Raw genomic sequence first — 27,766 nt, 5'->3', positions numbered from 1 at the left:
AAGAGAAGGCGAGCGTAACAGGGACCAGTAGAAAAGCAAGTGGGAGGATTAGGTTAGGAACTTTGAGAGGAAAAGGTCAGCGCAGCTGGCATAGGAGAGGATTAATAGCGGGTATTCGGGAGACGTCTTCATCCTGCACTGAGCATAGTTTCGCTGATGATGATTACGGTGAGAGATGACTGCACTAATGGGTCATCATTAGTGCCTAAGGTAATGCCGAAATGTTTTGTTATTTACACCTTCACGGTGAGCACGCTCTATTGCCCCAGAGAAAAGTTCATAGAGAGCATTTCCTGCAAAAGCACACACTCTACACACATATTCTTCGCGTTTCACTGCTTACTGTGTTTGTCATGTCCCGCTGTCATGCATTCACGGTTTTATTCCACCAGCTAGCCCAAGAAGACGTGAATCAAAACGTGCTGTGCAACACTTAGGGGATCAATGACCGTCTGGAGCAGTGCGTTGAAAGTCCTCATGTAATGTGTTCTTGTTTCTTTCAAAATGGAGGGCGGCCTCCGCAGCGTCGTGTGGGCGGACTGCCTCCAGGGGCTCCTCACGCTCTGCGTGCCTGTCTTGATAATGGCCAAAGTCGCCTACGACTCCGGAGAGACCAGAGCACGGCCACTCAGCGAACTGGACCCACACAAGTACTTCCTCAAGTAAGTCCAGCGAGCGCCCCCTATCGCTGGCGACTATCTTACGCATCGTGCCCTTGACTGGAGTTACCTCGATGTTGCAAACATTCAGCTGCTGCGAGAAGCTTTCTTATTTAAGTTTATCGACTTTGGGCTCCTGGGTGGCCGGTGTGCAACGTGCTTAAGAACCTTGAGCAGAACATTAGGTTTCAATGCAGGAATGATTTCTAAACCTGCGCAGAGCGTTTAACATATTTTCGCATCCACACTTCAAGTTACCACTTATACTCTCCGCACAGCTACAGCTCACGTCTATAACAATAACCAGCAAATGTGCCTGTAAAAGTGCGCTCTGTATACTTTGCCGTTTATTATGTACAGCTGTATAAGTGGCTGTCTGCGTTAGATGGTATAGGTTAAGTAAATTTAGAGGTGATAGCTGGGAAGGACAGGCTTATGAGGAGAAACAAAAATAACTTAGCCACAATAAAGTGCAGAGACTTTTACCGGTGACCGGTGGGGAGAAGCTTCGGCAGCAGTGACGCGTTACACTTTTCGCTTTTGTATGCAAATTGTTACTTTGTAACGGAGGTCCTTCAATATAGAGCGAAGAGGCTGGTGCCTAGAGAGAGTGTGAAGTAAGAACAGAAGGGCACATTCGCTACACCATACACAAGAGCAAGTGGTTGAATGGAGTGAAGGAGGAGCAATAGAATGGAATTGAACTCGTGCCTAAAAACGCATAATGTTACTGGGCTTTAGCGGAGCGGCCTCTCTGCATTTCAAGCGACGGAAGAAAAGCTCTTTTTTTTAGTAGCGGGGGGAGGGGGGCTAAAGGTGAATTTACGCAACATGTGAGAATACTCAGAAGCGCGTGTGTGTTTCCGACGTCTGCAAGAGAACGAATGGTTTTTTCACTCCTTTCTTCTCCACTCTCATCTCTTAAAGCAAGTCAGGCTCATGGGGCGCTAAGAACCTATACAAGAACCCTCCTTCGTTACTTGCATTTTTGTATTCTAGGAAAAAACTTCCCTTCACTCGTCAAGAGCTGTACACAACAAATATTAGCGTATTGTTTGCGCTATGTATGCAGTAGTGCGGCAGTGGTTTGCCGCAGGCGACTGTAAACTCGACCCTAAGATTCAAAATTTCTCGGTGATTAGTAGGCGTGCCTTCGTTTTGTGTTCGTGCATAGTTATTCTGTCAGTAGCTTTCCAGTCCATATTTTCAGCTGGCTTGACATATACACTACGCCTGAAGTAACAGAGTGGAAACGTTCGCTCAAGCAGAGACGCTTTCCAAAAAGAGGCATAAGGGTTAGCCGTGTCTTACTTGGGGCAGCAACAGTGCGTACGGGTTGTGCTGCCATTACTGCGAGTTGTGCTGCTCATAAAATCTAATGCTATGTTCAGTTCACTCGAAGGCGCTTGAAATTTGAAGTTTTAGAGGTTCCACATGCCTAAGGAATCCCATTTTCTCCTTTTCTTTAAGCGCTACGATCTGCCTGCCTTCACAAGTTCGCTATGCAGTGCATACACAAGAGGCTAAGTCGTCGTGAATGCGAAATCTTCATGAACGCGTTCGAGTAGTCGTACTAATCTTTTGCTCTTACCACGCTCGCTCTGATACTAAAAAGTGAAGCCGCGCTTTTCGCGTTGATGTCACAAAACCTCCCCTTTTGATGCTCGATTTCAGCTTTGAAGGAAGTGCCACATTGCTCGTTTCGCACATTTCAGCACAGCTTTTGACCTTACGAAGGACGAAACCGTCTGGGCAGTTTTGATAGCGTCATCGCCGACTTTCTTCAACCGCATATGCCTGGACCAGGGCGCTGCCCAGAGGTACCTTGCTTCCAAGACCCTTAGACAGGCGAAATGGTGAGCGCGTTGTTTTGTACCATTCGTTGATGTAGTTAGTGCTCTTTTCTACGCTAGCTCTGAACGCCTATGCGCTCTAGGTCTTAGTCCCAGTTGATGGAGTAGCTAGACTGCCACGAATTCAGCCAAAGAGCTTGTTGCCAGTGCTTCACTCTCACATTGCAAATACAGCTGCTTAGTAAAGTGGCGATGAAGGCCACAAACGTTGCCAAGTGTCTTAATTCTGGTCAAGGAATAAAATTCACGTACCTGCATACATGATGGTGTAGTGCGCGAACGGCACAGGCCGTGAACCTTATTTTTTTTAGGGTTAGGAAGATATACAATCTCCAAAACCATTTACAGTGCCAGTCTGTCACAAAATTCGGCGCATTTTAGAAACAAACAAAGAAAAAAAATGGCTGAGGCTTAACTTGGTTATTTCTTTTGTTTTCTACATGTGCTTTCTGTTTCTGGTTTGGTTTTGTGGGGTTTAACGTCCCAAAGCGACTAAGGCTATGAGAGACGCCGTAGTGAAGGGCTCCGGAAATTTCGACCACCTGGGGTTCTTTAACGTGCACTGACATCGCACAGTACACGGGCCTCTAGAATTTCTCCTCCAAAGAAATTCTAGCCGCCGCGGCCGGGATCGAACCAGCGTCTTTTGGGTCAGCAGCCGAGCACCATAGCCACTGAGCCACCGCGGCGGCGCTTTCTGTTTCTTATGTATAGCACATTGGCGCTTGCTCAATATTATTTTGTGTTGTGTGTCTCTGCTCCCCCCTATGTAATACCCTCGATTGAGGGCCTTTAGGGGTTTATTGAATAAATCAATAAATAAATAAATAAATAAACCCTGGTCAGATGCGAAGCGTATTGATGGCTAGGCTTGTTAATACATGGCTTTCCTTGGTTGAATACTTGATCATTTTAATACAACCACTAGAAGCCTTCGTCGTGGGGGAAGACAACGGCATGGCTACAGCGGAACGCCGACTAACCCCGAGACGCGCGTTGGGTGGGCGCCTGGATTGCCACGGAAGCCGCGTCCGCCTGCCCGGTGGAGCGAGCGTTTCACCTACACCGAGTGTGAACGCGCGCATTCGAAATGCGCGGGAATGCCGCTCGAGGACATTCCGGTGTCTGGGCGATGGCATCGGTCTCCCTCTCCCAGCGCGTGACGGCGATCTGTCGTGACGTCATGTGTCACGTGGTATGTCACGTGGTGTGTCGTCACTATACCACGTGGTCTGCACGGCGTGCAACCACAGCGACGGCGCGAGGTGGACCCTCATCTTCCTCTGTCGTGACGTCATGTGTCATGTGGTGTGCACGGCGCGTAACCACGGCGAAGGGCTGTAGTGTGCTTCGCATAAAACCGCCGCGCGCACGGCGTCTCGCCGGCGCAAGCCCAACTGGAGAGAGGGAAAGCCCCCGCTGAGCGCGCGCCTCTCTCTCCCCTCCACCACAGCTCACCGCCACGGCGTGCGCCGAAGGAATGAGTCATCCACGCCGATTTCTCTAGAACGTGCGAGTCGTTTCGACTGTTAACCGGGGGAAGAGGGGGAAGCCTTGCGTGCGCTAAGACATGTCCCCCTCCTCTGCACTCGGACGTCGGCGACGCCGCCACGATGGCGCCACGCCAGAATACGCTCGAAACTTCGAGATGCGACCCCCGACCTCTGACCAATGGGGACGCGCGGCCGGTGAGAAGAGGAAAGGGAGACAGCACTGCCGATGCTGAGTGTATGTGTGCGCCTACTTTGGCGCCTAGAACAAACAGAAGTGAGAGCGAGCCTATAAAAGAAGGACGCTGACAGCTATCAGTCAGTCCGGACCGCCGTTTAAGCTTCCGAGAAGCGCGCCCGTTCGACTCCCGGGGAAAACACCACTCGGCCAGCATCGGACCGACGAGGCAACGTTCGCCAGTCTGAAGGACGGCATCGTCGTGGACCTCTGGTCGTCGGACTGCCGCAGTGCCCGGTGAACAAACTGTGTTTTGTTTGTTTACCTCTCTCTCGTGTGTTAGTGCACTTTAGGTGCAATATTGCCTTTGCATTGCATTGTCTCTCGTGTTTAACTTTGCAGGAGTTGCATTGTTTGGTTAATCACTTTGTATGTGTTTGTACTAGTGATTGTGAAATCCTCGGTATCAGCTCTTTGCTGTATAAACTTTGTTTTGTTTGTGAACCTTTGGCTCCGACCCATTCTCTGGCTTGCGACCAGCGAAAGCTGGGCACCGAACGCCCAAAAACCTCTTGTCACTTGGTAGCTGGTCTCCGCTGAGCTTGCCACGCTGAGTCGAGGGCATCTCCTTCGAGTCCGAGACCGCTACCCCCACACGCTCTAAGGGTGTCTGGGACCTTCCCACGTAAAAGTGCGCGAAGTGTGGGTGACACAGTCCACCTTCGTGAGTACTCATAGACTTGTATTGGAAGAAGCTACTACTTGCTATTGCCAATAATCGCTTAATCAAACTAGGGCGGACTAGTAGTTCCACAAGTTTGTCGCAAAGATCACTAAGCAGAGGAAGAAGCACTTAACGTGACACCTTGGTGACTAACTTGAAAAGAGGCGTTTTTCGCTTTTGGCACCCAGCTACAGCAGACGTCGAAACACAGTGGTGACATGGCGGCATGAGCATCCGCCTTAAATGCGGGAAGTGCGCGGTTCGATCCCCAGTGCCAATTTGACCCACAGGTGATACAATGATTACAAGCTTTTCACTGGTATGGTGTTCGGCTTCTTTAAGGTGAAGTTCTTGGGAAATTGGTCGTTGACCCCACCTTGAGTGAAAGAAAAATGCCTTGTGCCATGGGGCTCTCTGGCCACAGATGCCTTGCGCCATAAAAATCACAATCACCACAGGAAACGTCATGTTACCGGAGTGGTATTACCTTTGTAACTAAGGCAATAGGCTCCCACTAAATTAGTGTTTCTCTCTAATGTATACGGACGCAACGCGGGGCTTGCAGGACCGTCACGATAGGCGCACTCCTGACCTGCGTGCTCTACGTCCTCACGGTCGGTGCGGGCGCAGCCCTCACTTCCAGGTACCGAGGCTGCGATCCGCTTCTCGCTGGGTCAATTCAGAGACTCGACCAGGTGAGTTTAAGTTTTAAGGAACATGGTATGCCTCTGGTGTAAGTGTCCGAAATAAAATGGTCCTGCTTTTCTCTGGCGTAAGCACGGACAGAGAAGTCATACCTTAGCATATGTTCCTAGCTCATATTTTTTACGTTTGTTGTGCCACTTAATGACACGTGAAATCTACATAGGGATGTAATTGTATTAAAATGCCTAAAATTTTGCGCAGCTTTGTAGTATCTTCTTAACGTCTAGGGTAAAAGTAGTCTGGCTGCGGTAACCAGGGGCGCATTAATCTGCACATTGAGAACACTACCATGATCGAAAATTTTGCTTCTTACTCAGTCATAGCAAGAGCTTTTCGCGCGTTCTGTTCTATAAAGTCTACGGGAGAAGGATGTGTGGCGGCTTGATAAGCTCAGGGCGCCAGAACAGCCACGGGCACAACATCGTACGGACGCTGCCCTACCGCTTTCCTTAACTATCGAAAAGTACGCACTTAAACTCTCACAAACGCCAAGTTTAAGTCGCTATGACCATGTTAATGAGCAGTGGATGACTTGCTGAGCACAGTGACGAAGAGTAGGTAATCTGAGCGTGGGCGAAGCCCATCCCACTGTCTTGGGGGCTTGCTACGACAATGTAACCGTCGGGAACACGAGACACACGCTTAGCTCACTGCACGCACGCGCACTCTTTTTCTTCATCACGCATATACCTAAATCTGCTCGTGTACCTAAATCTGCTTGTGACAGCTCGTGCCCTTCTACGTTGTGCAAGACTTTCATGGATTTCCTGGACTTTCTGGCACCTTGCTGGCCGGTGTTGTGAGCGCTTCAGTCAGGTAATTCTTGCGCAAACCGTTTCGTCGTTCTCAGATATAAAATCACGAATTTCGAAGCTTAAATGCATCGTCCCCAGCGGACCAACCATGTCCGTGTTAGAAAACAGTGCCCAGCCTTCCTTTTATTCCGGTGACCTCTGCCACATCAAGCATGATCAGGCGCAAACAAACAAACACACCAGTGCTTCGAGTGCTTTAGTTTTCCTCCGGAGCCGCTTGGACCCGCCGCTGTGGTTGAGTGGCTGCGACTCCGCCCAAGGACGCGCTGCTGGGGCACCGTTCGCGGCGCCTGCGTTTGGATGGAGGCGAACTGTAAGGAGCCCGTGCTCCGTGCGAACTCAGTACACATTAATGAACTCCAGGTTTTCTGAATTCATACACTATAGCACCCTTGGAACCCTTTGTGCCGCTTTAGGTCGTTAAACCACCTATACCTTGAATCCGTAGGGCTGAATAAGCAGCCTGGAAGACTTGCCACGAGTAAATTAGGATCCTGTTCAAAACTGAAATCTTATTGCACCTGTTAGCCGCCGCTGTGGTTCAGTGTTTATGGGGCTCCGCTACGGACTCGAAAGACGCGGGTTCGATCCCGGATGCGGTGGCCCTGTTTCGATGAAGGCAAAATGATAGAGCTCGTTGTGTACTCTGCGATATCAGTGAACGTTAAAGAGCCCCAGCTGACCTAAATTACTGGCAGCCTTCCACTACGGTGTCCCTTATAGCCTGAGCAGCTTTGGGACGTTAAACCCCATAAAACCGAACCATTGCACGTGTTAGCTCTTATTCATACCATTTTTTTTTTACTTGATGTGCAGCACCGTATCTTCGATGGTGAACTCTCAGGCAGTCGTGTGGTACTTCGACGTCGTGACGCCATTCTTCAAGATGGCTGGCAACCGCGTGGATTGCACCATAAAGACTATAGGTGATGTGCTGCCATCAAATCCGCGCTGTGCCACGTTTGCAGTGCGAATTAACACTAGCTTCTTCTAATGAACAGCCTTCGCAGTTGGGGTCGTGATGTCGGCTTGCAGCGTGCTGATTCCCTACCTAGGGTCAGTCATGTCGGTAAGTGCATGAATTTTTTTTACACTTATTTTACACCCCCTGTTGTAACAACCCATAGGACTCGAATGAATGCAGGTCTCCAGATTTGTGAAGAGGCAGTCACGATTCCGCTAAAAAATCGACGCCTAAACAAGGAAATTCCCCGATAGGAGTAAAGTAGAGCCGGAACCAAAGGCAAAGTCACTGAACGTGATTGCACCTTAATTTAGCAGCATTCGGTACAACGAAGCACACATAGCGTGCTTAAGTGTGGTAATTATCACTTGCGGTCCTGAGCTGGATGATTTCACAAGTTGCCCACACCAAGGTAATCCTTCAGCAGAGTTATCGCTACATCCCACACGTTGGACTTACCGTTCCTCTCCACTGAATGTATTTGACTCCCGGCACCTCCTTGGGACATATCCACCGCGACTTTCTATGTGTTTTTGGGCCTCCATACGCGAAGCTGCACTGTCCTACAGACATCAATTTCGGACCAATGGTCCAAGGACCTTTGCCGTCGCGGCGTTATTTATTTATTTATCGTACCTGGCGTCACCTCCAAGTGCCACCCACTTTTTATTTAAGCTCGCAAGCCCTCCAGCCGATATCACTCCGTATTATATTGCTTTAATACATCTTCTTGAACCATCTCACTGTACTATTATGAACGATCTCTTTACTCACTCCGTCTGACATGCGTTAGAGGTTACGATATAGCAACAGAAGCGCTCAATCACACAGGTTACTAAAAATGCGAATGCTCAAATCGTCTTGTGTCCCAGGCTATCTATCATCGGAGCGTGTGACCATGCTACGCATATCGGTTTTAGCCGGTGCAGCCAGGTCGCGCGATGAGTCAGTTCGCTAGCCGGTACCGTACTCCGTTTACTTCTGCCCGAGCTGCACTTCTTAGTAAGGCAGTGAGCTGATTATTCACTGTCCTGACAATAAAAGAAAGTGGTGAAAATTTTTCACCTCCGCCCAGTCTCTGAAAGTGGCCATACGGATGCGTAATTTTACAGTGGGCCCCACTTTTATTTCACTGCCCGCTGGTTTGTGGTTTCGTAATAGGATGCTGCCTTTTATTTGGATCACCCTATAAAGGTGCCATGGGCACAACATGACCTACATTAACGTTCGCGCTTGAAGCTAACTGCACTCTTCAAGAGAGGGCCACCCCAAAGACATTGACTCGGAAAAGCTCTTGCTAGAAACTACTAAACGTAGAGTATTTCTGAACTCAGTTAAAATTTAAATTTAAATTGGTTTTTCGAGGAAGGAAATGGCGCAGTATCTATCTCACATATCTCGGTGGACACCGGATGAGTACGTCCAGAGCCGCACGATAAGATTCGTATATTCTGATTACTTATATCATACGAGCGTAACAGCATTGCATACAAAAGCTAACCACCCCAGCCTTGAATCCCGTCGAAAAAAAGCCAGACTCTGCCTTTTCCAGAAGTTTCATCATTCGCATTTGAGCCAATCCGTTATCACCCCTGCATACCGCCTTTCACTTCGCACCAGTCATCCGAAAGCTGTTCATACACCTCGAGCATCTACTTCTGCGCACCTAAAATCATTCTTCGCCCAGAGCGCAAGGGATTGGAACGACCTCCCCGCTGACGCTTTCATCCATCCTGGCCTGGAATACTTCAAGTCATTCCTCACTGATTGTTTTCAATAATATTTATGCCCACCCCTCATGTAATGCTCCTAGTGGGCCTTTGAGGTACTAATAAATAAATAAACCGTCCCGTAAGGAAAGGGATAAAGGAGGGAGTGAGAGAAGAAACGAAGGAAGAGGTGCCGTAGTGGAGGGCTCCGGAATAATTTCGACCACCTGGGGATCTTTAACGTGCACTGACATCGCACAAACCACGGATGCCTTTTGCGTTTCGCCTCCATCGAAGCGCTGCTGCCGCGGTCGGGTTCGAGCTCGGGTACTCCGGCTCAGTAGCCGAGCACCCTAACCACTGAGCCACCGCGGCGGATGAATTCAGTTGGGTAGTATAATTTCTGCACAACTGTGCACTGAAAATCTATTATTCAACTGTCTGTGCTTGCGATTTATTTACACATTAAATAGACAAGTTGTTCACCTTGGCCGATATCTCCAACTCCGCCAACCAGATATCTCCAAACAGACATCTTCAACTTCGCCCCTGCTTTTGAAATTTGCGCCACTCAGAACTGGGCGCCACGTCTGCCTTCGAGGTGTGTAGATATCAGCTTCACAAGTAATTAAAACCTTTCATTCAGTGGCTATAACTTTTCTAGAGCTGCGCGCAGCCGTTGCTAACCTTGCCGTAGGGGATGTACTTCTATAACGCGAAAGGGAAGACGGCTGTATATGGCATTGCTTAGTGAAAACTCCTTTTCAAGCCTTGCAATGCAATGTTTCTAACCGACCTGTATATTTTCGCCGTAAAAACCTAAATATTTAACAGCGTTTGCGTCGCTCTGTCGCCCTGTCGCAGATGTTCATGGCCGTTAATGCTGCCATCACCGGCCCATTTGTGGGGATTCTTGTACTGGGCCTCACTGTGCCGTTCATCAACACCAAGGTAAGTCTACGGGTGATGTGCGGAAGGGACGAAACGAAAATAGCTCCACTCAGAGAAACGTTTTCAGAGGACCGCCGCAAACCCCCTCGTCATTTTTCGTCGCACTATGCTATGGAAAGTACGTAAATAATAAAAAAAAAATCCTGGAAAATATCCGAAGCGTAGTGACTGCGATGTTCCTGCGGAACATACTTGCACTTCCGAAAGGTTCCGAAAATGTGCCGAACTAAATCTAACCTTTTTACCACAGTAGGCACAGTGGAAGACCCAGCACTCCCATTGGTGCGTCGGTAGAAATGGATGATATTCACGTGTCAGCAGTGACCAAGAGAGAGGAGTTAGTTACCACCAACCGTGCTGGTTACGAGGTAGAAAAAAACCCAAGAACTTCTCTCATAAAATTGATCAAACAGAATTAAAATCGGTGGATAAATATAAACACCTTGGTGTTGTACTGTCTTCTGGCTTAAAGTGGAGCAAGCAGGTCTCTTACATAGCAAGTGAAGCTCTTCCTGCGCTTTTCTGTTTGATACGATCCATCCCGTCTGCATCCCCTACTACTAAGTTACTGGCTTACGCATCCTTGGTTCGTTCTATATTTGAATACATCATTATCTGCTGGTTCCCTTACACAAAACACCCATGTTCAATTCTTTCGCATCAAGTTTTCGAAAACGCCTTGCCGCGCGCGGTCATAGTTCGTCTGATAGTCTGCGAAAGCGCCAGCAGCTACGGCAGCGCAAGGTGTCTAGTTTCCGCGGCTGTGCACACGCACGGAGGAGAGTGCGCGAGGAAGAGCAGAGAAGCACCGGTGAACGCGATTGAGGTAGTTTTTCTGGTGTGACAGAGAGCTTCTGAACAAGTGGCGCACATGTGGCCAACACATGCTGGCGGGAGACAGCGACACGTTTACCCACTGTTCGTGTTGACGCGGTGTGACAGGATCGCCAACCCGACGAAAACACTGTTTTGTCGGACGGGTTGGCCTACTGTTTCCACAGTGTGACTGCCCTTAAAGGCATAATCTGCCCGCACATTTCTTCAAGTCCAGAGGGTGATACGCTGCAAACTTCTTTCCGTTCCGCATTAAGAGTGTTCAACTGTTCCGCAGGGTGCCGGCGTCGTGACGCTTGCCATGGTTGCTTACCAGCTCGCTCACATGTTCGTCAGGGTAAACGCCGGTGTCACAGAAGACAGGATGCCCGTCAGCTTGGACTACTGCCCCGTAAACATTACAGAGTTTGCGGCAGGGAACATGAGTGTCACCCTCGGCGCTACCACCGAAAGGTACTGCGCTCGATTCCCCTGCAGCAAGGCGCTGCCGGAAGTTAAGGATGAAACATCGTTGGCCCGCAGTTTTATAAATTAGAGATAAAAAAAAGGTTTAATTTGCGAGCGCTCATCAATTTCGATAAGCCTAGGAAAAATTTCTCATTCAGTCATAAAAGGGCCTTCGGCAGTGTGGAAAGGTTTATTATTCTTAATAAAAGGTGATTATTGATAAAATATTGTTGTTCTCAGAGTGTGGCCAATTAGTCCTCGTCATCCTGTTTAAAATTATAATTCCGTGAAGGCTTCTAAAACGATAAAAATATCGGGTGAATAAGTGAGGTAATGCCTATAGTTTGCGTAAGTTGGCTATGACAAAACTTAATGGTGAATGGCACTTTACTTTTTCTTCCATTGTTCTGGCAGAGACAGCAAGTCAGTGGAAGTCCACACATGCCGTAATGAAGCATACAGCATGTGCAGGAAGCACGAGAAATGTAATACAACGCTGACGTAATGTTTGATGCGATGGGTTGACTGATTAGAGGTGCAACATGCCTTCGAGACGTATGAATTTTGTTTAAAAGTTCATTTACAGCGCAAAGTTATTCATTTAATGAGCAAGCTCGCACCGCTCATTCTTTGCCCATGTTGCAGAAGGCAAGCTCTCCGACCAAGCAGTAATTCTATTGTTTATGTGCGTTTCACAGATCGCCTGACGTGTTTCCTGTTTTTCGTCTGTCCTCGCACTGGAGTAGCTTCTTCAGCACATCAGCTACATACTTTGGAGGGCTCGCAGTCAGCCTTCTCTTAGGTACTTTTTTTTCTTTATCTGTAGGCTTTTTGTGCGTTCTGAATTGGAGTTTGGCTAGCGCTTTGGCGTGCCCGTTATGGTTACTCGCCTGGCCATTCCACAGACCGCTTCACTCGCCTTGCACAAAATGGACGTTCGATGTGATTCATGCTATAAATGAGGCATTGCGTCACAGAAGTAATGTAAACGGTTAGGACAAAATTTCGCCTCAAAGAGCATCACAAAATAAAACTTGCCTTCTGTTTCCTGGAAACAAATACTCAGAGGCTACAGAAACTTCTCAACATGCATCACTGAACCTCTTCGATATATCAGTGAATTGAAGATAGTGTAAAACGCGCCACCAGCTTTATCACCATCCTTTATCAACAAGCTTTATCACCATCCTTCCCTTCAGGAGGAATTCCTTCAGCCACCGCCAGTTATCTTCCCACGTCGCGATCATCCTTACAATGTTAAACGCTTTAACTGCCAGTCATCCCATTATGCCTAGTCTTTTTTACCACGAAAAATAACCGAATGGAACGCATTGCCATCAGAAATTGCCACAGAATCTGATCTAAATAAGTTCCAACACCTTATCCACTCATGTTTCAACAATTAAAAGGTAGTTTTTTCAGCGTTCTTCCTTCCGCCTTGTCTACTTTTTATTTTATATTTTTTGTTTTGTACTTCAGCGCACTTTTTCCAGTGTCGCCTTTTCTTTTTCTAGCGGTGCTGTTATTTAATCTCAAATTTTGATGCTATGTGCATTGTTGCGGCTCTTTCTGTGGATGCCTATTTATGATTAATATTTTGTGATTTCTAAGTTATTTTAGTGCAATATTTTTAACCTCATAACAATGTTTTGTGCTTACTGCCCCCCCCCCATGTAATAGCCTGAAATGAGGGCCTTGTGGGGGTATTTTGAATACATAAATAAAATAAAAGATTTGGAAAATAAATGCGACAGAAAAGCAGTATTTTTGGAGTGTTACTTTCCTCACTGATGCTGTGTTAAGAAAACTCCGGCGGCAAGTGCCATCTAGCTGCACTTTCAATCATTAAACCTTGCTTTGTACAGGCGTTATCATGGTTAAATTTTTGAGATCCAAAACCACTGCCTTGAAAAGTAAGAGGGGCGTGAGTGTCAGTACATTACGAGTGTCTCTTTACGTCATCTCTAAAGGGACTACACCCACCGGCATCAACTGCCGCGCTGCTGCTCTGTCATTTCTATTCGACGTCTTTACGTACTCCTGAGCCTTTGAATAATCGTCGGCCACTCAGTATCAACACCACACCTGTACACGTACTGTACGTCTGGTAAAAAAATGGCTGAGGCTTAGCTAAGGTTAAGCCTAGTCATATGCGAAGCATATTGATGGCTAGGCTTGGTCGTCGCTCAAATCAGCCCTGCTTCTAGGCGGCATCCCAACACCTGGCCGCCTCGTAAGTGCCCGGAGAGTTGTTGTTGTGACTGAGAGAAGGATGAAAAGGAGATTGCACGGGCCTGCTACTGGCCCTAGCCAAGCCACCACCGCTGCCACGTGCAGATAGAGGAGAGGTAAGAGATCAGAGGAAAGAGAAAAAGGCAAGAAAAGACGCGCGTCGCAGCAACAACTGCGTCCGCCGGAGCGGACGCTGCTGAAAAAATCGGATAAGCGGCCGAAGCCGCGCTCGCCGAAGCGAGGACAGATACTCCACCCCTTTATTAAGTGCCCGGAGAGCGAGGCAAGCTCAGCTTTATACCGCTGCTGTAGCGTCACGTGGTCAGCTGCAGCACCTCTGATGTGGAGCCTCCACCGCCGCGGCCGACCGCGCGAGCCGGCAGCCCATCTCTCCTCTGCTGTGACGTCATGTTGTCACGTGGTCAGGCGCCGCGCCTCTGATGTGGAGCCTCCACCGCCGCGGCCGACCGCGCGAGCCGGCAGCCCATCTCTCCTCTGCTGTGACGTCATGTTGTCACGTGGTGTCACGTGGTCACGCTCAAGGTCAATGGTAGCTCCACCGCCGCGCTCGACGGGCTGTAGTGTAGCTCTAGTAATATGCTTCGCATAAAAAACCTTCAGGACGTGTAAATGGCACTCCGAGCCATTATCGTCGTTATCAGCTGGTGGCTTGAGGCCATACTTGTTTAGGGAAAGTCAGGATTATGCATTCTAATGTCTGATAGTCAAATGGCGTGATCCTTCCTAGGCACAGTACTTATATCTGTCATGATCGCTTCTCGCGCGGCCTGGACACTGTTGTCCCCTTTAGTACGTATAAACTCTCGCCAGAAGTTGCTTCTCTTTAATAGGCTCAGCGTTTCTTCATACTGAATCTTTCTCTTCGTCTCCTGCGCTTCAAACTTTCATCATCACATATCTTGGGGAACTGCTTTACAAGACACTCTACCGTGTACGGCTGACGCGAGCCTGATGACTCTCCTGTGCTTCACTGCGAAAGTACAATTTGTGCCACATCTCCGGCATGGAACCGCGTATGCTTACTCATGACCTGCACCGCTACGCCTTTCGCACACCGTGAATCACTTCATAATTATAATAATTATAATAATAATCAATAATAATAATAATAATAATTAATAGTTATTATAATAATTATTAATAATATCTGAAGGGCTCCGTTTTGTAAGAGCGATGTTTATAATGTTCTCAATAGCTGCCCCCTCTCTTCTCGCCTTTCGAGCCTGCCATAATTTATTTATATAAAAAATGCCATTAAATACGTGCTGATGCGCATGATCCACGCTACCAGTTGGATTTTCTTTGAATTTTGCCAACATACATGAGTGTGCGACGATTTGATTTTGATCTTGGCTGAGTTGAACGAGCGCGTTCAGCACAGTGTGGTAGATGTCTTGCCACGGACTTGATCATTTGGTTGTAGAGCTTAATTGTGGGCAAGATACCGACAGCGCCCGTCCACTATTCAACACGCCACGCGTTGGCGGGTGTTGTCTCCCGCGAACGTACGGTGTTCAGAGCATGACGCTGTGCCTCGGCTCCATCTATGGCCCTCGCGCAATGCATCTAATGTTCCACGTCATCCGCTGGCGGCTTTGCCGGAACGGCGGCTTCTATTTTGCAAGCGTGCAAGATACCATGCCAACCGCTCATTCAAGGGTGTTTTGTTTAGTGCCATCTCACGGCGCTGGTCCTCACGAAGACGATGTTAGTGTAAGGCACGGTGTACGGACTGTTCGCATATATCCGCTAAAAGCTGCTAATCCTGTGAGCACAGTCACCAAGTCTCATAGTCTCATAGTGATGGTTCAACAGCGCAAACACACACAGACCAAGAAGGAGACAAGACACACACAGTTCTGTGTGTGTCTTGTCTCCTTCTTGGTCTGTGTGTGTTTGCGCTGTTGAACCATCACTATGAATCTACACCAACTAGCCCAATCTGCAGTTCTTCTCATAGTCTATTGCTATGCAATCTGTTACTGGTACCGCCATATGAGTCTCTGGCGAATAGAACAGTGTATGCGAGTGAGCGACCTACAAACACTGCACACAGATTTGTGGCAGTATCCAAGTGGTCGAAGCCATCAGACCACCTGCTCGATACACCCAAGTGGCGCCAAAATTAGAAATTTTGGCTCTAGAAATTTTGGCGCCACTTTTGCCCATCATTCGGCGTCAGATTGTCCTGAATTCTAGGCGATGTATCGTGTGTTTGCCGAGAGGGTGAACTAAAAGCTGGACTTGCTAATAGCTGCGAAACGTTTCTTTACCAAGCGCTAAAAAAGAAAAGCTGGTAATTGCACCCCATCCTGTTTCTGCAGAAATATTTTTGCTGATGTGAAACGAATGAGGGTGTTAAAATGCTGTAACGGGTTGACACTGCATTAGTGTTTCAATTCTCCGCTGCGCGGAATATACGGGTGCAAATATAGGCCCAACTAAGCACATCTGGGCAAATGATTTTAAGTTTCGTTGTTGCATCAAGCGCTGAATGGTGGTCAACATGCGAAAGTGCCGGTGGAAGTTTCATTTTTGACGGCATTTTTACCCGCATTTTTAAGCATTTTTAACCGCTTCTTCTTGCATAACTAGTCAAAGAAGTGATCCCCGAACCCGTGCTTCAGACGTGTGGTTTCTACCGCATCGTCGCACGGGATACTGCAATCACTTACATACCAGGTTCCCTTTGTGCTGAATAAACATGAAAAACTGCGTGCTGATTTCACTACTTTTACTCGGAGACAAGTTCGCAAATATTTTGTGAAACGTTGAAGCTATCCTTTTGATTCTTTGATTTTATCCCTCTGGTAATACCATGAGATTGCACTGTTATTTCGGTAACCACATATCTATTCTTTATACCTGTGTTGATACCTGCGTTTATACCTGCGTTTATACTGCGTTTATATTGCGTTTATTCCTGTGTTTATCCCTGTGTTTATCCCTGTGTTTATGCCTGTGTTTATGCCTGTTTTTGTGCCTGTAATATGTTCCATGTAAAGCAGCTTCCTGCTAAGACTGTCGCCTGCTGATGTATGCGAGGGCCCTCGGCACTCTCAAGCAGTGAGAAACTGCTTTTTCGCTAAGGTGCCCCCCAACCTAGAGTTGGAAAATAAACATTGAATTGAATTGAATTCTTTAATTGATTTGATTTATTTTTTGCTGCTGTCAGAGCTTGTGGGTTTGAGTGCGGAAACCTTTTCATTAATCGGATATTCTAATAGGAAAGGTAGACCATACCTATCGACATTTGCTCGCAGCAGCTCACCAAGCATTTTATTTTTCACACAATTACATGTGAAAATATCTCAATTCACTTAAGCCACGCCTTTGCACTAACTGTCGATGTGTGGCGCTAGTTGGTAATTCCAAGAAAGCAAACCTTGAAAAAGTTAACAGCCGAGTAGAGCTTAAGAACAGCGGGGTGTTTCTCTTAGAATGCTACGATTGTCTGAGTGCTTATTTAATCAACCTGTATTAACGCATGTACACTAATGAAACTTCCGTCATTCACTGTCATGCTAGACGAGGCAAGGTCGAGACAAGTTTTACTCCTGCACTATTTAATCCAATTTCAACATTCATTCTCATTGCTTTACGCAGGCGGCACTGACATTTCGGTAGGTGGCAAGCAGAACCTGACGAGTGGTCTTCTTATGCCACTGTGGCGAAAACTTGGGTGGATGCCGCCTCCAAATGACAAGGAGGTAAGTGGCTAAATGAACGTGTGGCTCCGGGCACGAGGAATCCCTTTAAAATGGCGTTGTTTATCTGAGCAAAAACACTAGCTGAGACTTCTTTCGCCCCGCCGCGGGGGCTCAGTTGTTACGGCATTCGGCTGCTGACTCGAAAGACGCGGGTCCGATCCCGACCGCGGCGGCCGAATTCGAATGGAGGCAAAATTGTAGAGGCTCGTGTACTGTGCTATGTCAGTGCATGTTAAAGAACCTTAGGAGGTCAGAATTTCCGGAGCCCTTCACTACGGCGTCCCTCATAGCCTGAGACGCTTTGCGACGTTAAACTCTAATAAACCAAACCATGTTTTCGCAAAACTTTCGTCGGAAATTGGTGGCAACGAAACAAATGATGCCAAAGACCTCGAGGAACCATCAAGACAGCTGGAAGCATTTTAATATGATATGCGAACAGAACTAAAATACAGTGTAAAACATCGCTGTGCTAGTACGTGGGGTGAAGTGTGCAGATTGAGAGAGAAGCTCCAATCATAAGGGACCAGATTAAACAGCTTGCGAGTGAAAACACTACCCTTAAGGCCGAAAATAAAAGGTTAACGCAAAAAGAAGCAGAGCTGGAACAATGTAAACGGGAGAATGACATCTAATTGAAGGAGTCGCTACAAAAAGACCATGCCATGAAAATTTTTGAAAAAGTAGGTGAAGCTTTTGTTAACAGCATTCAGCAACGCGATTTCAAACGTGTCATTTGGTCCTGGAGTCAAAGGCAGATATACACAACATTGCCGTTCGCTTCGAACAGTGAAAAGAAGCGTGATGAGTTGCTCGCCAAAGATAGAAGGAAAATGTCGACGTGCAGAGAAAAGGTTATTGCTTTTCAATATTCTGTACATGTCAGTCAACAGCTAACATAAAAGACTGCAAGGAACTGCTTGGACTTGCGTGTCAGAACAAATAGAACATGAGCAGGCAGTTCATTTGGAAATCAAATGGGCCGGAGCTGGAAAGAAAGAGTGAATGTTCACCGATGCCCCACAAAGCTTCGCAAAATGACTTGTTTAAAATGAAGCCTGTGAGCTATAGGCCTGTCAGCGCTTATTGATTGCTTGGAAAAGCTTTTTACTGGGACATATGATTCACACAGTGTCACTCATGACGACATAACATGCCTGAACAAAGGGATTTGAGGCTTAAAACATTTTAGACAATTCATATTTAGTGTGAGGAGTAAAAGTAGCAAAGAAGTTGAAATAGGGGATAGAGTGTCAATAAAAAAGGCGTTATCTCTCACAGACATCGGGTGATCTCCAAGGACCCCAATTCTTTCTTTAGTGGGTAAGCTCACAGCACTTAACTAGAACAAACCAAAGGTGTAGCTATGTTTTAAAGGGAAATGATACGTTTTTGCGTATTGAAAATTTTTTTTATGGTGGCCTATGATTTCTTGTTCCTTGCTTCACTGTACATTTAGGAAAGGCCATAGCTCATTTAATCTATACAGCTACTGCTGACAAGTGGAAACTAATTTTTTAGCTGATGTAGTTTCGCTTGCCTGCTTGGGACTGAACGCTGCAAAAACTACACATATTGTTACGGCCGTGAGCTTGCATAAAGATGATGACGAAGTATGGTGCTTGTGTGCGGCGGACGAGGAGTACGTGATGTATTTGGGCGCTGGCCCTTATTGTAGCGCTCCTTGGCTGTCTCTTGCGTATATATTATAAATCCCCTTTTGCAAATATATATTTCTACTCGTTGCTATACTATATTCAGCCTCGTAAGAAAAATACACATAATGAGAGTGGAGTAATTCGAAGTTACGGTAAATGAGCGCGTTAAGGAACCAAATTTTGAGGCGTCTGATTTGAAGAACACATTTCTCGGAGTTCACATACGGATTATTTATGTGTCTATCTTTCGAAGTCCATTGGTGTCATTCACTGAATAAGCCAGCTGATTCCGCTATCACTTAAACAAAAATTATAAAATGCCCTTTGTTTCTACGGGAACAGCTACTGAGACTAATGTTTGGTTTGGTTTATGGGGTTTAACGCCCCAAGGCGACTGAGGCTATGAGAGACGCCGTAGTGGAGGGCTCCGGAAATTTAGACCACCTGGGGTTCTTTAACGTGCACTGACATCGCACAGTACACGGGCCTCGAATTCCTCCTCCAAAGAAATTCAACCGCCGCGGCCGGGATAGCAACCCGCGTCTTTCGGGCCAGCAGCCGAGCACCATAGCCACTGAGCCACCGCGGCGGCTCAACTACTGTGACTAAGTAAAACAAGTTAATTGTTTTTATGCCAACGAGCGCTTTATCAAAATTGATATAACCATGGTCGTTATGTAAATATAGACACTGCTCCGTTGATTTTGAGCTGATCTATACTTTCTGCAGCTAAGGTATGCTGTAAGAGGTTTTTCTTTACCTTAATTGCATAAAACTTATCATGAAGATGGACAATGATAAATAACTGGGTTGCTCTCTCCGTCGGAACATCAGACGCGGGCCGAAAACAGGAACACACTATGGGACACAAACATTCGTACATTAGCCGACAGGAATTATAAATAAGGCAGGAGAGCTGTGAGATTTCAGTGCTTCTAAAAATTGCTTAAAAAAGGCTTGAATAGATTATTACTACGTAATTAAACTTGCCTTCCTTCATCTATAATATTTCATTTCTTCTGTGTCTGTGCATGTCTATCTCCTTACGAATATAAGTAGATTGCGTTTGTGTAAACGCGAGAGTGTTGAGCCATGCGCATTGTTCATTCCAATTAGAGAAAAATTTTAATCACGTCTGTTACTACAGTTTCGCTTTATTGTGCGCCCGTGATGTAAGCGCTGTTATGTATGCGCGTTTTGCGTGGAATACCAGTGCTCTTGCAACTAGGTATCGGAAAGGGGGGGGGGGGGGCTGGAAATTATGTCAGACTTTATGTATCTTAGTCCCAGCCTCCCCTGGCCCAGATGAGAAGCAGAGAAAGGAATTCTTTTTTCCCAAAAGTGAGTTTGCTGTGAGCTTACATGGTAAGACGCTGCAAGAAGCTCTGTTAACTGCTGAAACTATCTGACATAATAAAAATAAACACTGTGTGAGAGAGAGAGACTCTTTAATGAAATACAGAAAATTCACGGCGTTTCAAAATCGCTGGCATGCTACTCTGCGTAGCGAGGGGAATTTGGACGATAAAGACAGAAGGAGAGCAGTGTGGAAGAGGTAAAAAAAAACGAAGATAAAATGCGGCCATGAAATGGGTACTAAGGATGCAACGGCGAGTATTGATGTAATCTATGGAATGATGGAGGGCATTGTCCGACAAATGGGCTGACCATGTTCACTGCATGAAGAATGCATGAAGGTAACGTGCTAGTGAATTTAAAGCAGCACAACAAGGAAAGCACTGGAGGCAGAGAATTTTGGGATAGCAGGTCTCGTTAACAGCAAATATATTGCCACATTCCTGGGCATTTTCGTGGCGCCGTCTCCCGGCCGAACTGCCTTAACCGCTATTCTGGCTAGCCTTAGCCATGGTGGCGGGCAGTTCTTCGTCTTTTCTTCGCGTGCCGCTCAGGAGTTCGCTGCAGCCTGGCGCTTCCCAGTGAAACGTGTCCTGACTGCCCCGACTGTCTAGCCGCGACATATTTGGTTGAGGTGCTGGGTAACGTCCCATGTACACTGACTCCGAAGAAGCCTTTGAAGCCAGTTCTCAGGTCGTGGACACACCCCCGTGCACAAAGCGAGCCGCCGCCAGAGTTCAGCGGCCTGACGAAACCGTCATGGAAGATGACATCAACCACTGGTAGCCAGACCACTCAACGTTTTGGAGCTGACGCTGCGTTAGTACTCCACGCACCACGGTCACCGCCGACGTTCCACGGTGACAGGTTTGAGGGCGTTGAAGATTGGTTGGCCAGTTTCGACCGTGTGGCAGCCTTCCACCAGTGGGACGGCGAGCGCAGGTTGAGCAACGTCTACTTCGCGCTAGAGGACTCGGCCAAGATCTCGTTCGAGAACCCCGAGACCTCTTTTGACACCTGGAAGGTTTTTCGTCCCGAGTTGGTGGCGACATTCGGCACCAGTGAAAGAAAAGAGAAGGCTGAAGCCGCTCTGCACTCGAGGTCGCAGCAACCAAATGAGCGCGTCCCCATGTTCGTTGAGGACACGATGCGCCTCTTCAATCGAGCCGACCCTGTTATGGCCGAGGCCAAGAAAGTGCGGTACCTAATGCGGGGTGTTCAGGAACAGCTGTTTGCTGGACTTATCCGCGACCCTCCAAGAACAGTGGCCGATTTTACAAGGGAGGCAATGAGCATGGAGCGCTTCTTGGAGGAACGTGGCGCGCAGTACGGCCGGCAGGCTAGTATGGCAGCCGCTCAAATTTGCACGCCTACGGCGCTGCCCGCTGAGGATCTTTGAGAGCTCGTCAGGAGCATCGTTCGCGAAGAACTCACGAAACTCCGCTTCGAAGCCCCACACCCCAGCGTCGCTGCACTGTCGGACGTGGTGCGGGATGAAACCCGGCGAGTGGTGCAGCCAGCACCAGTTGTTCCGGAGCCACAGCCCTAAATCATGACCTACAGGGAGGCAGTTCGACGGCCTGCGGCAGTGGCACAAGCTTTTTCACCTGTGCCGGCTGTGCAGTACCCATGTCCAGCTGTGCCCACTACCGTGCCGCAGGAATTCAGGCCCGCCATGCGTAAAGCGGACGTGTGGCGAACGCCGAGGAACCGGCCACTCTGCTACCACTGCGGTGAGCCCGGCCACATCCTGCGCAACTGCCCCTGCCGTCGAACGGGTTTAAGTGGTTTTGCTTCAGACGCTCCTCGACCACGCTACAGCGAGCGATATCAGGAGATTGAGCAGTACCTGACATCCAACTTGCAGGCTCCCACCGTGCCGCGACACCAGTCTCGATCCCCATTGCCAAGGAGACTCTCTTCTCCCAGCCGTCCGTCGACGTCTGGCGAATTCAGAGGCAGGTCCCCATGGCAGAAAACTGAAGACCGCGTCCTCCGGGGATAGGGCCGCCGCAGCTAAGGGACCGATTGCTGCTGATGCCAGTGTTTTATGACAGCGACTCCTTAACTCGGGATGTAGTGTGTATTGTGCGGGTGCCAGTGAGAGGTGGATCTGCATTCACCAAAATAATTGTACAAATTCTACGCTACGTACTGTCAAAAATAAGTGTGTTATTTGATAAATTGCGTAGCAGCAGTTATTCCTGCCTTCAGGCTAATATTAATTTTATTCTTTTTTGTTTCAGTGCATTGGTGAATTCGCGAAGAGAAGACATCGGAAAGGGACAAATGACTCCGACGAGCAAGCTGGACTTACTGGCGACACTTTCGTTTGAAGAAACAGTATGCTTGGTTCGAGCATCTCATTTTCTTTTTATTTATTTATTTTATTCTCGTCGTACCAGCACAGAACTATTGCTTAAAAAAAATAGCCCCAATGCATCCAAGCACAAGTTATAAAGCGCTTTCAGAAGCAAAATTCACGAAGATTAAAATTATTTTATTTTGACATTCGCAGTGAACTAAGCTTATTTCAACTTTAGAAACGAACGAAAGTCGCCGGACTAAAATGATTTTATTTGCTCTGCAGTAATCACTTCACCTTAAACACAAGCATCTACTGAAGTCAGCGTTCCTCTCGAGCGGTGAGATCGCCTCACAAAGATCAGGTTACACCCCTGATGTCTCCAATCAATTCCTTTAAATACTCCCTCTTCCTCACAGCCATAGGTGAATGAAATTTCTTGCCTCCGGACCTTTTGCAAGCAGACAGTCTACTTCAATTTGAAACTTTTTTCTCTCGTTACTTAAGTATATAGAAACCGTTTGCTCATTTCGTCATTCTATTATGTCCTTTACGTCCGGTTACCTTGTCGGTGGCCGGCATCGATCATATTTTTGTGAATACTGGTTCTCTCTGATGGACTTGTGGCTTTATCTGCGCAGAAAGATCACTGTGTCATGTTAATTGAGGTTTCGAGTAGACTAACATAAGTTTGTAAATTTTATACTTGTGGACGTGTGCTTTATTTTTTTGGCTGCATCCACACTGTAATAACCTTACGGCTATCTAGATTAATAAATAAACAAAATGAGTGTAAATACTACTATGTTCCTTTTTGAATAAACTTATATAAAACGGTTGGTTGATTGAAACGAGGGCGCCAACCTTTTAGCCCGAGGTTCTTTAAACCGGGCTCAGGTGGCCTCTGATCGGGGATTCACGAAGGATCGCATGCACTCATTCAGTGAGCTGACCCAGGCATACATAGCCTCACGCCAGCTCTACCCCCACCCCACCCCTCCCTAGATAACAAACACGCAACACTCTGGCGCAGACTACAGACACACACTCTCCCCTCACCCCATACCCTAGCCCACTATCATCCCTCCTTCCACACTCAGGCATGCACTCTATGCCCAGAACCCTTCGCCTCTTCCCTCCATATCATTTCCCTCTGCCCGGCGGACCCTCCCCCGCGGGACCTAGAGAACCTCAAGACTTGGGAGGACTGGGAGACTCTGCTGCGCTCGGAGGACCCGGCCGTGCAGACCATCGCCACCGGCCGGGCTGCCAGTGTTATGGACCTTAGGAACATAAACACTTCAGTGCAGTGGGGTCGTGCGGGGACCCTGAGGCGTGCCTCGAATTCCTGTGTGAATAAAGTTTTCTCTCTCCCATAATCCGAAATGAAGAACTGGTCAAGTACGTCGTAGCTGGAAATGACTAAAGGCACTAGTCTGCTGAGCCGAAGTACCCGGGTTCAAACCCTACCGCGGCCGCGTTTCAATAGAGGCGGAACGCAAAAGCTGCATGTGTGCTGTGCGATGTCAGTGCACATTAAAGATCCCCAGGTTGTCGAAATTATTCCGGAGGCATCACCGTGGTATCGTGCAGGATGTGTACGCCCTCGGAAATAATCATTGTAGCGAGCACAGGATGGTAATGTCTGGAACTAGCCTAGTGTTGAAAGTAACGGATGATACTAGCAATAGAGAAACCCATTAACGAGTAAGAGGTAAGAGGGAAAGAGAGGAATTAAAGATATCTCTGGATATTTAAATATGCGATGTCAGTGCACGTTAAAGAGCCCCAGGTTGTCGAAATTATTGGAGACCTTCACTACGACATCTCTCATAGCCTGAGTCGCTTTGGGACGTTAAACCCCATGAACCAACCAAACGTTAATTGGTTAACAGCTACTGGTCAATTCGTCTGATAATTGTCACTCTGGACCCGTTTTCTAACATCCGTCACTGCCGAGCTAATGATCGCGCATGAAGGACAGTTTTACCTCAAAAACCCTTTTCTAAATTACATAGTCGTCTTTGAAACACCCTTCAGATGCCAACCAACTGGCCCAAAATCTCACGGTGTTCATAAGCTTGATGGTTTGGTTACATGATACGGTGATGATATCGGGGCTGCTCCATCATCTTTGTGGTAGCGTCTCCGCTTCAAAGGGGGGCGCTGTGAGCGCGTTGAGCGAGAGGACGTGCAGCGCATCGGCTCCGTCAACTTTTGGCTGGAGCCACGGAATTTCGACCGGAACCCTATCAACACAGCCGCGTGTCTTCACGAAATCGACAGCTACCTGTCAATACCACTCGCACACAGGAGGGGCAACATTTAGGCTTAGGGCCGATATTCACTTGGGTATCGTGGCGGCGGCGCTAGGCTTAACGCCTACGCCGGCGCCCGGCCGTTAGTGAGTCGCCCACCTTGCGCCAAATGGCTTCTCCAAGCCTGCAACGTGGCTACGACCCGGATGCCATGGCCTGGTCCGAGGTTCGAGCAAATCCAGCGCCACCTGATAGCCCGGACTCTGCGCCCATTAAGAACTTGAAGCTAGTCAAGCTAGTGGAACGCCGCTCCCGCAAGCGGGACGCCACCTCCAAGAAAGCGGACGCCACGTAGGCAGGCCGCTCAGCACGGCACAACGCTGCTGCGCGCGCTGAAGCGCTTCACGGTGGGCCCCAATGTAAAACCGGACCCTCTTGGAAACCAAAGCCTCTACCGCGGCTTCATCCCGAAGACATCTTCATCATCCTGAAGCCCCAGTTACCGTCGCTCTCAAGGATGTCTATCAACATGGCCAGCTGGGAGCAGCGTTCGCAGCCTACCTAGGCGTCAAGGCCGCAGCATCGCACAGCCCACTCCCCACATGGGAACAAAACCTGATCGTGGCAGGCACTCGAGAGCCGCACGTCACGGACAAGCTTCTGCGGGACTTCGAACTAACAACATCGAAGGGCCGGCTCTCCATGTACGGCCAGTTGAAACTCACTGGTGATGTGTGCCGCGGCGTCATCACCGTGGCCAAACACGAGACCAGTGTGTCCCTCTAAAACAAGATCCAATGGCGTGGTGGAGAGCTTGCCGATATCCGCAAGCTTAGTCACTCAGACGGCGTGGTGCTCACTTTCGTGGGCAAAGCGGAGCCGCGATACGTCCATTATAACTCAGAATTCACCCTTGTCCGTGCCAGTAAGAAAAAGATCCCGGCCTACGTGCAGTGCGGCACTGTGGGCCACCGAACGGACACATGGCCCTGCCCGGATGAAAAGTGTGGCCTGTGTGGCAAAACGGTGCCGACCATCGACGGGGTCAAGACACCGCATGAATGCACTCCGGCCGGGCTGCCAGTGTTACGGACCTTAGGAACATAAACACTTGAGTGCAGTGGGGTCGTGCTGGGACCCTGGGGCGTGCCCCGAATTCCTGTGTAAATAAAGTTTTTCTCTCTCTCTCTCTCCTGTGCAGTCTGTGGGCAAGCCCACGCTTAGAACTCCCGTGACTGCACGGGAAAATTCCAGCAGCTCAAGGCGCGCGGCCCCAAGGCTAAAAGCCCAGAGCTCCCAGGAAACCAGCGACCTGAAAAGCAGCCAAGTCATCTGAATTCAGGTGTCGGTGGCGGAATGCCGCGTGGTGCTCACGGCACCGGCCACAAAACGTCACCTTCTTCGTCGTCGGTGAAGTCACCGCCCGGGAAGAAGACTGCGCCCCCACCACCACCGCTCAGCGGCAGTGACGCTGGCCATTTCTCGGTCCTCAAGATAAATGGCGCAGCCGGCGCCCGGGCATCAGCGCCTCAACACGGCAAACAACAGGTGAGCAGCTGGGCTGAGATCGCTTCCTCCTCCTCCCATCTCCCCTCCTCCCCAGTTACAGCCTCCGCACTCGACGCGGAATACAGAAAACAGATCGACGTGCTCCGGGCACAGAATGAGCTTTTGCTCAACAAAATTCAAAATTTGGAGTCAAAATTTGCGTCAGCCGCTCCAAGCCCGCAGAACTCGCACGCAATAGAGAGCGACGCGGAGCTCTCGCCTGCCCTCGTCACAGCCATCTCCGCTATGGAGGAGTGCCATGAACCAGATCATCACCAAGGTAAAAGCTGTCGTCCCAACGGTGGTCTCAAAACACATCTCGGACAACCCCGCCTACTCCGTCGGACGGGGCCCACTAGGGACATATCCCGTCCTTCAAAATTCAACCGTCTGATTATTGATTCAAAGAATGAGGACAGCTGCTCCGCTCCTTCCGTCATTACCCCCCTTGATGGCTCAAGTAGCTGGCTCTGGGGCATACAATCCCTCCACCTCCCCATTAAAATCTTAAATTATCGCGAGACACCTTAATCAAAGGAGTTCCGACATCTCCAATTCGGCATGTCAACTTCCATAACATAATGGAACTGTAGAGGTTTGAAAGACCGCACTAAGCGGGCCAATTTCCGCCTCTACCTTGAAACATTCGAGTCAGCGGTGGTTGCCCTCCAGGAGCCAGGCCGCGGCGCCACACTTTTAAATCACACGAAGTTCCAACTCGATCCCGCGTCTTGTCTTCTCGTTACAAAGCCTGCACAGTCAACTTAATGGATCTCGACCTCTAGATCGAGTATTCCAATGCAATGATGAGTATCCTACCACTCCGCCGCAGGGACCCGCCGTTGCATGTACTCAACGTGTACTGCTCTCCCAAACTCAAGCGAGTGACTTTTGCAGACCTCTTTAGCCGCGAGTTAAGAGTAGCGGGTAGCGATCTCCTGCTGATTGTGGGCGACTTTAATGCTCCCAGTCAGCTGTGGGGGTATCGCAAGGAGTCGAGCGGACGTAAGCTGGCGGATCTTGCGTCCACGTTGGGCTTCACCATCCACACGGACCCCGTCCATCCAACACGGCTACGAAACTCCGTGACACGGGATACGTGTCCGGACTTAGCCTTCACTCGCAACATACGACACGCAGACTGGCTCAACACCGAGGAGACCCTCGGTAGCGACCACTGCATGCTTAAAGGGGTGGAGACACCAAATTTGTGGTTCGCGCGTTCTTAGTTTCAAACGTTTCTTATGCCTCCAGGAAGCATGATACACACTCAAAGATTCATATATTCACAGTGAATAATTTATTATAGCATTTTTAGGTGAACGATTTTCGGTTTCGGTTTCGGAACG

The 27,766-nt window shown here is 48.4% G+C and overlaps 2 protein-coding genes across 2 annotated transcripts; both read left to right on the top strand.

The window, feature by feature from the left end:
• Positions 1 to 504: 504 nt before the first annotated feature.
• LOC149336794 (sodium-coupled monocarboxylate transporter 1-like) lies at positions 505 to 7,418 on the top strand. Its single transcript, XM_089554237.1, has 5 exons — positions 505 to 662; positions 2,375 to 2,515; positions 5,470 to 5,599; positions 6,337 to 6,425; positions 7,241 to 7,418. Exons 1-5 carry the CDS (start codon positions 505 to 507, stop codon positions 7,416 to 7,418), a joined length of 696 nt encoding a protein of 231 aa, XP_089410363.1.
• Positions 7,419 to 9,961: 2,543 nt separating this feature from the next.
• On the top strand, positions 9,962 to 26,205 carry LOC149336793 (uncharacterized). The gene is made up of 6 exons (XM_089554236.1): positions 9,962 to 10,048; positions 11,160 to 11,335; positions 12,028 to 12,131; positions 17,189 to 17,292; positions 22,553 to 22,636; positions 26,071 to 26,205. The coding sequence occupies exons 1-6, from the start codon at positions 9,962 to 9,964 to the stop codon at positions 26,203 to 26,205; spliced, it is 690 nt and encodes a 229-aa protein (XP_089410362.1).
• Positions 26,206 to 27,766: the final 1,561 nt, after the last annotated feature.

This window comes from Amblyomma mixtum, chromosome 7 (assembly GCF_055824585.1).
Source record: "Amblyomma mixtum isolate Tamu chromosome 7, ASM5582458v1, whole genome shotgun sequence".
NCBI classification, from domain to species: Eukaryota; Metazoa; Arthropoda; class Arachnida; order Ixodida; family Ixodidae; genus Amblyomma; species Amblyomma mixtum.
Note: the sequence above shows the minus strand (reverse complement) of the source record. Positions and strands in the feature narration are given on the sequence as shown.

What these genes read in the sequence shown, in the direction of transcription:
- LOC149336794 (XM_089554237.1), top strand. Translation starts at nt 505, where the DNA reads ATGGAGGGCGGCCTCCGCAGCGTCGTGTGGGCGGACTGCCTCCAGGGG. An exon ending in CCACACAAGTACTTCCTCAA is followed by an intron (nt 663 to 2,374) that starts GTAAGTCCAGCG and finishes CGCACATTTCAG; the next exon opens with CACAGCTTTTGACCTTACGA. An exon ending in CAATTCAGAGACTCGACCAG is followed by an intron (nt 5,600 to 6,336) that starts GTGAGTTTAAGT and finishes TGCTTGTGACAG; the next exon opens with CTCGTGCCCTTCTACGTTGT.
- LOC149336793 (XM_089554236.1), top strand. Translation starts at nt 9,962, where the DNA reads ATGTTCATGGCCGTTAATGCTGCCATCACCGGCCCATTTGTGGGGATT. An exon ending in TGCCGTTCATCAACACCAAG is followed by an intron (nt 10,049 to 11,159) that starts GTAAGTCTACGG and finishes ACTGTTCCGCAG; the next exon opens with GGTGCCGGCGTCGTGACGCT. An exon ending in CGCAGTCAGCCTTCTCTTAG is followed by an intron (nt 12,132 to 17,188) that starts GTACTTTTTTTT and finishes TGCTTTACGCAG; the next exon opens with GCGGCACTGACATTTCGGTA.